Below are 9,196 nucleotides of genomic sequence, written 5' to 3' on the forward strand. Positions count from 1 at the left end.
AGAAAAAAAAAAGTTACATAGAAAAATTATTTGTATTCTTATAATAGTTCAAATCAGCATCTGGCATTAGCCTACTCCACACACAGAATGATTACTGCAACTGGAATGAACCGAAAAGCTAACCTGTGACAACATTTACAGGAGTAGTCTTGTAAATGTCCTGACACTAATATGAATGGATGATAACTGGGATGCAGATATTCAGATATTTGAGTTATTTTCTAATATAACATTTACTTGCTCGAACTCATTTGGCTTCATAAAAACTTGCACAACACCGTCAGTTCAGACTTTTGACCCATCAGGGACACCGTAGCAGCCTACGCACCAACTATTACTGCATTATCCTTCCGCCGAGTAATATAGTCTGTGTCGATTTTAACATTTTATGTGTCCAAAAGTACGTTTAGATGTATCAAATTGTGGTAAAAGTGTTGTGTGATTCAAACATGAGTCACAGAACCAAAATGTTTCACCAAAGACCGTGAGCATACTGTTTATCCGTGAATCCAGCGCGGCCTTATAAAGGCAGGCGGCACCGCCATCAGCGATCTCTTCAGTCGCATGCTGCAGTCGGGAACGGACCATGTCTAGTGACTCTGCTGACTACAACAGGTAACACGATAGTTAGCCCCTTTAAAGACTATATTCTATGGTCTGTTGTATTTAAACATGATCACACTTCCAGAGGACCATACCAGCTTGATTTAGTCGTTATCCAGTAGGTTAGGCCTCGGCTGTTTTCGTCGTGATTGGTTGTCAGCTGCTGCAGCTCCTGCTTCCACAGCTGACAACATTCTGCTCAAATATGACTATTTATTTTTCTGTCACATTACTAACGTAAAATGAAGCAGAACGTATTAGTTTTGTTTTTATTTATTTGGCGGCTGCGGCCTGTGCTGTGGTGAGCCATCAGCCTGTGTTGGGCCTGGCCCAGGCCGACATGCTGGCCCGCAGGGAGGAGAGGAGGCTCCATGTTGGAGCTGGAGTTTCAACATGTTTCTGATCTGTTCGTACCCTCTGAATTACAGAGCTGAAACATTAAGAGGTTACAGGACTTGAGGCATGTGGGGGTCGTTGGTCCGGGCTCTGGGAATGTGACACGTGGTCCCCCGGGGCTCCGGCCCAAGACACCGGAGACCCGTGTTCTGACCATTTATGCTGCTCTGACAAAACATGCTACCTAATGGGTTTCTACCTTTTTGTAGAGCTACAATTTTACTGTTGTACTCCCTAACCCACTTCCTTTTCCCCCACAAGTGGTTCTTGTCGCTTCCCAGGCCGTCATTTTAAATAAGAATGTGTTCTTAATGACCTGCCTGGTTAATTAAAGGCGAATGACTGAATTAATATCAAATAAAGCAATAGAATTGGTTTTTTTTTCCACAAATTGTAATGAAATTCGTGTCATGGGTAGTGTATTTTGAAGGATCAAATACTCAACATCCCATATTATCAATTTTACATCGTGCAAGAAATGATGGCCATGGCAATCAAACTTTGAAAATCCATTGTGCGCATGCGCAGAACCACCAACTAGCATTTCTCGGCAGGAAGCAAGGGTTGGCAGAACACCGGGTCCCGCCCACGCCGATGGCACTGGTGGTTTGTGCTGTGGATCCGTCGCTTTATCTAGTTTATGCATTTATTTTTAAGCAAGTACGTGTCGTGGACGCGGATAGCCAGACGTGCTAGTTCAGGGCCCTGGATGCCGGGAATCCCGCTAGATACTTCTATATTAACAGGGTTCCTATGGGGGCTTGAATTTCAATGTGTTCCAGGCTTGAAATGTGCTTGGCTTTTTTTATTTTAATTTTTTTTTTTAATTCTCTTTATTTTGAACAGCAGGTCTCCATCTAACGTTTTTTCATTCAATGTTTAACTTGAATGATTTTGTCCCTATTGTCCTCCAGGCGTTTTTCATGAACAGTAATTAGAAACAATAACGGAAAATAAAAAACAGAACCAGGGAGCGCACTCATGTTTACAATCATTGAATCACATGAAATCAGATGTGATTGGTTTCACATACTCAGTCCATTTGGACCAGATCTCATAAAAGTTTTCTTTCTCAACCTTGAGGGAGAAAGATCTTCTCCATAACATAGCTCGCCTTGCATCAAAGGTACATAATACATTTTTTTTTAATCAAGGATTGTTTTGTAGATGAGTGAAATGATGGTAACCATCTTTCGGGACTTACTCAAAATCTGGGGAAAACTCTTGTCTCACTGATCACTCAGTACTGCAACCTTGCTTTGTGTAGGAACCCCATTTAAAGAAATTAGGTCTAAATATCTTTGTTAATCCTCATCTCCATCCCTTTTTACCAGCTCAAGAGATAGAGACCATGGGGGGCCAGATGGGATGGAGCCTGATGGTATCATTGAGGTAAATACAAATTTATTTTTAATAGTCTCTTTACTACAGAGCTAGCAATGTTGTCAGGTACCTTAACACGCACGTGCTGTTCTTCATTGCAGAGCAACTGGAATGAGATCACGGATAATTTCGACGATATGAACCTGAAAGAGACTCTTCTCAGGGGAATATACGCTTATGGTTTTGAAAAGCCGTCTGCTATTCAGCAGAGGGCCATCATCCCTTGCATCAAAGGTACATTATTATTATTATTATTTTATTAATCATGGATTGTTTTGTATTTGAGTGAAATGATGGTAACCATCTTTCGGGACTTACCCAAAATGTGGGGAAAACTTTTATCTCACTGATCACTCAGTACTGCAACCTTGCTTTGTCCATTACACTCTTGTTAAATTGATTAGCTCCTGTGGGGCAGATTAACTTGAGCTAGTGTGAAATTTCTCCTATAGTGACACCAGTCTGGTTTACAATGGACATTTCACACATTGTGTTAGCTTGTATTATGAAAACATCTTATCTTTGTTCCCTTGCCGACAGGCAATGACGTCATTGCCCAAGCCCAGTCAGGCACTGGCAAGACGGCCACATTTGCCATCTCTATCTTGCAGCAGCTGGACATTGAGCAGAAGGAGACTCAGGCTCTGGTTTTGGCTCCTACCAGAGAGCTGGCTCAGCAGGTATGCTGTTCCTGAGGTCATGATAACCTCAGCAGTGTCTCAGACCTAGACAGCATGCTGAGGACACTTGTTCAGATACTAAGGTACCATCTTTTAAACATTTTTCAAATCTTTGAATTATTGAGAGCATCCTCTTAAGATTGGTGTAGTCTCTGTCCATGGCTGCATCGATCTAAAGGTTTATGGATTTACTTACATTTCATTTTGTACATTTCTGTGGAAAACTGGGTGATGTGATGGTATACCATCTTTCGGGACTGACTCTTGAAATGGAGAGATCTTCTTTTTTATTTTACTGATCACTTTGAACAGTTATTCTACAGTCCTGAGTCAACAGGATTTGGATTATTTGTAGCACACAACCCTGAACCGGTGTTTCTCCTCCACTCCTTAGATCCAGAAGGTAATTTTGGCTCTGGGTGACTACATGGGAGCAACCTGCCACGCGTGTATCGGAGGGACTAATCTCCGTAGTGAAATTCAGAAGCTCCAGGCCGAGGCCCCTCACATAGTGGTGGGCACACCTGGCCGTGTGTACGACATGTTGAACAGGAGACATCTCTGTAAGTATCTCAGTGTTGATCACCACTGACCTTCTGGTTGGTATCACAAGTGTTTGAATGCACTTGGTGTACAAGTTACAGCCCAAAATATTTGTAATCCTGCAACAGTTCTCCAGTAACCAAGCAGTTCAAATTTTTGGGAGATCATGGCTCGTTCTCCACAATGGGTGCCTCTCTGTAGGAATCTGTTACTTAATAACGAGCAACATTGATAAAGAGATAGTTGAAGAAAAGATGTATTTGAACAGCACATGGACCTTTTTTTTTTTTTTTTACCATGTGTTCCATGTTTTTGCAGCCCCAAAATGGATCAAGATGTTTGTTCTTGATGAAGCTGATGAGATGTTGAGTCGTGGGTTCAAGGATCAAATCTACGAGATTTTCCAGAAGCTTAGCACAAATATTCAAGTAAGTCTGTTTTTAGAAACGGCAGTGGAGTTATATTTGTAATACTTCTGCATCTACAGAAGTCTGCTATAATTGTGTGAACCAGAATTTCTGTTTCATGCACTAATGCTAGCAGAGTATCACGTGGAAGGAGACTAATGTGCACTGCACTGAAAATGAGATGTGGTCGAACCTCTTTCTTAATGTTCATTGGCCACTGTCTCAAGGTGACGTGCCACAATTCACAGCAGTGAAAAGATTTAAACCAGGGGTGTCAAACTCATTTTGCTTAGCGGGCCCGATTAGGCCAATTTTTTTTTTTCTTGCAGGCCGCACGCTCAAAATAACAAACGGTGCGGAACATTTTTTCTCTAATTCTTTTACTATTATCTAATCCAATATCAGTTTAGTTAATTTTAAAGGAAATATGCAATTTGTTTACACTCTAATTATGTAAAATATATTTCTTCAGGATCTTGCCTTGAAATTTTTTTTTTTTTTTTCAAATTATGTAAGATACTTTTAATACCTTTTTTTTTTTTTACAAAGATAAACAGAAACAAGTGTTTTTTTTTAATATACTGTGCTTTTTTATAGGAAATTTAATTAAAAGCAAAATCTTTCTTATTACATCCGAGTGTTTTCTGTGTGATTTAGATTTTTCCAGTACAAAGTGTATATTTTAAAAAATTAGCACGGATATTTATGCCAGTGTGCCGAAATTTCGTTTTTTTTTTTTTTTTTTAACTGACGTTCAGGCATCATTCTTCAACCTATCATGTCCTCTTTAGGTGGTCCTGCTCTCTGCCACCATGCCAGCTGACGTGTTGGAAGTGACTAAGAAATTCATGCGAGACCCCATTCGCATCTTGGTGAAGAAAGAGGAGCTTACCCTCGAGGGTATCAAGCAGTTCTACATCAATGTGGAGCGAGAGGTTGGTTAAATTGTAAGCAGCTGTTAAAAAAAAAAAAAAAAATGGTTCCCTTCTCTTTAAAGCACCCTGCTAAAACTACGGGAGCCAAGCCTTTCAGGTGTAGCTCACGTGGCCGTGTCAGCATGGGTACACCAGGGAAGGAGATGAAAGGCACATGGTCGGAAATGAGAGTTGGAAGGACCTCTTTCTTAATGTCCACTTTCCTCTTTCTCAAGATCATGTGTCACATGTCAATGTGCAATTGCAGAAAAGTTGTTCCAGTTGTGCTTTGAGTTTTCAGGATATTTTGGTGCACACAACCATAATGACTTGGTGTTTTTTTTTTTTGTCTTTTTTTTGTCAATGTCTTTAGGAATGGAAGCTGGACACGCTTTGTGATCTGTATGAGACTCTGACCATCACCCAGGCGGTCATTTTCCTCAACACCCGCAGAAAAGTGGACTGGTTGACAGAGAAGATGCATGGTAGAGACTTCACCGTTTCTGCTCTGGTATGAATTGTTTCTGGCTTTTTTTTTTTTTTTTTTTTTTTTTGATTAAAGAAAAAAAAAAACAAGTCAACAGTGGTGCACTTTTGTTTAACTGTTTTTCAATTGACAGCATGGTGACATGGATCAGAAGGAGCGAGACGTCATTATGAGAGAGTTCAGGTCCGGCTCAAGCAGAGTGTTGATCACCACTGACCTTCTGGTTAGTTTCACAAGTATTTGATTGCACTTGGTGTACAAGTTACAGCCCAAAATATTTGTAATCCTGCAACAGTTCTCCAGTAACCAAGCAGTTCAAATTTTTGGGAGATCATGGCTCGTTCTCCACAATGGGTGCCTCTCCTGTAGGAATCTGTTACTTAATAACGAGCAACATTGATATGATTGGTAAATTATTAATGCACCATGTGTTTAGCGTCTCACAGCTTTTGTAATATGGATTTTGTTTTTCCTCTCGAAGGCTCGTGGGATTGATGTGCAGCAGGTTTCCCTGGTCATCAACTATGACCTTCCTACAAATCGTGAGAATTATATTCATAGGTAATTTGATTTACGTTCTACCTCATGTTGCACCCCTCATTTAATCTGCACGAGACTAATGCGACTCATTTCTTGCTATGCAGAATCGGCCGCGGCGGCCGCTTTGGCAGAAAAGGAGTTGCTATCAACTTTGTCACTGAGGAGGACAAGAGGATTCTTCGAGACATTGAGACATTTTACAATACAACTGTGGAGGAGATGCCTATGAATGTGGCTGATCTGATTTGAACCCTGGTATATACACTTTTTTTTCTTTTTTTTACGCAGTGATAGCGATCGTCCACTTGCATTGTGCTTATTATTCGAGGGGGAAAATACTTCTCAATGCTAAACTCTGTATCAGGATTTTGGTATGCATTAAAAGCGAGGAGACTTCTATAGCGGTCCCTCTTGGACAGTTGTAGGTTCTAACTTGGTCGGCTGGCTGGTTGGAGCTACAGAGTTATGGGGTCTGTAAATGTTAAGATCCTTATCGGTTGTTTCTTTCCATGTTCGATTAATATGCGTGTATTCAATGTTCTTCACCATTTAGTAATTTACTTGTGGACTAAAAGGTATAAGTGCTGTATAAAGTCTGCACATTATGTTATGCTAACATATGTGCGATGTGTTGTGTGGCTGCTCAATAGGCACTTATGTTAAACTGTAGATTCACTTTTTGTTTTGAGTGTTTAATTTAAATGTACCTTTTTATCAAACTTGCTATATCAGAGTTCCTCACCGGTTGGCTATATTTTGCTGACGTGGTTTTATCCTTAAATATATTGCCGTCTCCCCTTACCCTCGATTGACTTGAGATTTCCCCCTCCCCAGAATTGTATGAATGTCTTAATAAACTTATATTGCTGTAAGTAAACTTATTTTGTTGTGAAGTATTGCACATGTGTTGTATTTGAGTTGTTGGTAGCTGCTTTTCTGAGTGAAGACCAGATCTGCAATTTTATTGAATGCCATTAAAAAAGAAAACGTTTTTTGAACTTGATCAATTTCAAAGTGATTGTCGGCAAAATGGTGCAGCAGCTCCCCCTGCTGGTCGTCTGGCAGCAGGGATCAAAACCCGGATCAGTCTCCGGTACCCAATATTGTTTTAAATACCAACCAGTTTTTATTCTAATCAGTTTCTCTCCAATAAAAAAACTGGTTCTTAAACTAAAATGTCAACTGGAAACCAGGAAAAGGTTATTTCCATTATTTTGGAACATCTTGTCTGCAGATGTGTGAAAATTTGAAAGGTTTAAGATTGATGGGGCTATTCCTGAAACCTTTAAACTAATTAAATTGTAAAGCAGGGACTTGGATCATGAACCACAAATGCGATTATCGTGATTCTACCTGTGCTATGAGCAGGGGTGGAGACAGTACTCACGTTAGTCACTTGAGTCAAAGGATAGATACTCGAGGTTAAATGTTACTGACATTTACAGTACCGGAGTATTCAGAGTACATCTTAAACACGTTAGCACACGTTCACAATGCACAACTGGAACAATAACCAAAAAAGCTGAGTAGAAGGGAAAAGGAATCCAGCATGAATTTTTTTTTTTTAAGCCAGTTAAATCAAACCCTCAAAACTATTTGACTGAGTGGTAGAACTTCCTTTTCTGGGTTCCTGATGATTCTTGGTCCCATCCAGAGATTCTCACTTGATTCAAACCTGTGAGAATTTCATTTCCTTGAGACTACACTGCACCGTTCCTTGTGCTATTAAAGCCCCCCATGTTTCTCCACGTCTGTTGGCACGGGGCACATTCCCTGGAAAAAAAAAAAAGAATGCATGCAGTCAGCTCAACTTCAGATCCCAGGCTCATGTTCCTCAGTCTTAAGTCCCCGGGACCCACTGTCCTGCATGCTCAACGTTTCTCTGCTCCAACTCAACTAATATAACTGGATCATTGTTATAAGGTTTGCACGAGTATTTTAATGACGCGTTCATTTGTGTCGGATGTGTTGGAGCAGGACACGTCTAAAACAATGGACTGAACACTGACCTACACTTGAAACCAGACGTTTACACAAACTGCAAAAAGACATTTATTCTCACTGTCTGAAGTTAAATCAGGTCAGTCAGGATTACCAAAATTATTTTATTTTGGAAAAGGCTCCAATAATACAATTTCTAAGAAAATGTTTCTTTGAAGTCAAAAGTTTACATACACAAAGTACAATATCTTTAATGTGGGGAAGCCCAGATGTCATGGGTTTGGAAGCTCTTTGGAAGTTATCTAACGTGAATTCATTGAAGGCACACCTGGGGATGTATTTGACCCTGCTTCCTTGTTTGAAATCATGGCAAAATCAGAAATCAGCCAAGGAGAAAATCATGGAGCTCCACAAGTCTGGTTCCTCCATGGGTGGAATTTCCAGATGTTTGAAGGTGCCACGTTCATCTGTTCAATTATACGCACGTCTAAACGTCTTGGGAATGTCCAGCCATCACACCAATCAGGAAGGAGACGGGTTCTGTATCCCAGAGATGAACGTGTTTTGGTCTAAAATGTTCAAATCAACCCCAGAACAAAAGCTAAAGACCTTGTGGAGATGTTGGATGAAGCTGGAAAGAGAGTCATTATCCATAGTTAAGTCCTGCACCGACATGGGCTGAAAGGCCACTCAGCGTGAAAGAAGCCATTTTACTCCTAAAGAAACATAACAAAGCCAGATTACAGTTTTCAAAAAGACATCAAAACAAAGACCTTAACCTCTAGTTCAAGGGTCGGCAACCCAAAATGTTGAAAGAGCCATATTGGACGAAAAACAAATATGTCTGGAGCCGCAAAAAATGAAAAGTCTTGTATCAGCCTTAGAATGAAGACAACACATGCTGCATGTTTCTATATTAGTTATAACTGGGGGAAGATTTTTTTTTTCATTATGCACTTCGAGGAAAAAAAAGTCGAAATTTCAAGGAAAAAGTCGAAATTCAAGATTAATGTTGAAATACAATCTTGAGACAAAAGTCGAAATGTCAAGAAAAAAGTCAAAATGTCGAGAAAAAAGTCAAAATGTCAAGAAAAAAGCCGAAATGTCGAGAAAAAAGTCAAAATTTTGAGGAAAAAAGTCAAAATTTCGAGAAAAAAGCCGAAATATCGAGATTAAAAATGAAAGGAAAAAGGAAGAAAATTAGAGGAAAAAAGGAAAAAAATAAGAAAAAAGAGAGAAAAAAAAGAAAAAAAGAGAAAAAACGGGAAAAAAGAAAAAAAGGTAACACAGAAGAAAAAAAGA

General features: G+C 39.8%; 1 protein-coding gene and 5 non-coding genes across 6 annotated transcripts; all 6 read left to right on the top strand.

The window, feature by feature from the left end:
- The first annotated feature begins 499 nt into the window (after positions 1 to 499).
- Positions 500 to 6,951, top strand: eif4a2 (eukaryotic translation initiation factor 4A2). The gene is made up of 11 exons (XM_061732871.1): positions 500 to 615; positions 2,334 to 2,391; positions 2,484 to 2,616; positions 2,923 to 3,062; positions 3,457 to 3,625; positions 3,924 to 4,033; positions 4,804 to 4,947; positions 5,300 to 5,437; positions 5,547 to 5,636; positions 5,895 to 5,974; positions 6,058 to 6,951. Exons 1-11 carry the CDS (start codon positions 587 to 589, stop codon positions 6,200 to 6,202), a joined length of 1,236 nt encoding a protein of 411 aa, XP_061588855.1. The 5' UTR covers positions 500 to 586; the 3' UTR covers positions 6,203 to 6,951.
- LOC133453185 (small nucleolar RNA SNORD2) lies at positions 2,169 to 2,241 on the top strand. The gene has a single exon (XR_009783310.1). It is a non-coding gene; the product is annotated as a small nucleolar RNA SNORD2 (small nucleolar RNA).
- LOC133453184 (small nucleolar RNA SNORD2) lies at positions 2,666 to 2,738 on the top strand. Its single transcript, XR_009783309.1, has one exon. It is a non-coding gene; the product is annotated as a small nucleolar RNA SNORD2 (small nucleolar RNA).
- On the top strand, positions 3,289 to 3,367 carry LOC133453183 (small nucleolar RNA SNORD2). The gene has a single exon (XR_009783308.1). It is a non-coding gene; the product is annotated as a small nucleolar RNA SNORD2 (small nucleolar RNA).
- Positions 4,077 to 4,255, top strand: LOC133453182 (small nucleolar RNA SNORA81). Its single transcript, XR_009783307.1, has one exon. It is a non-coding gene; the product is annotated as a small nucleolar RNA SNORA81 (small nucleolar RNA).
- On the top strand, positions 4,995 to 5,178 carry LOC133453181 (small nucleolar RNA SNORA81). Its single transcript, XR_009783306.1, has one exon. It is a non-coding gene; the product is annotated as a small nucleolar RNA SNORA81 (small nucleolar RNA).
- Positions 6,952 to 9,196: the final 2,245 nt, after the last annotated feature.

The sequence above is a fragment of the Cololabis saira genome, chromosome 10, assembly GCF_033807715.1.
Source record: "Cololabis saira isolate AMF1-May2022 chromosome 10, fColSai1.1, whole genome shotgun sequence".
NCBI lineage: Eukaryota > Metazoa > Chordata > Actinopteri > Beloniformes > Belonidae > Cololabis > Cololabis saira.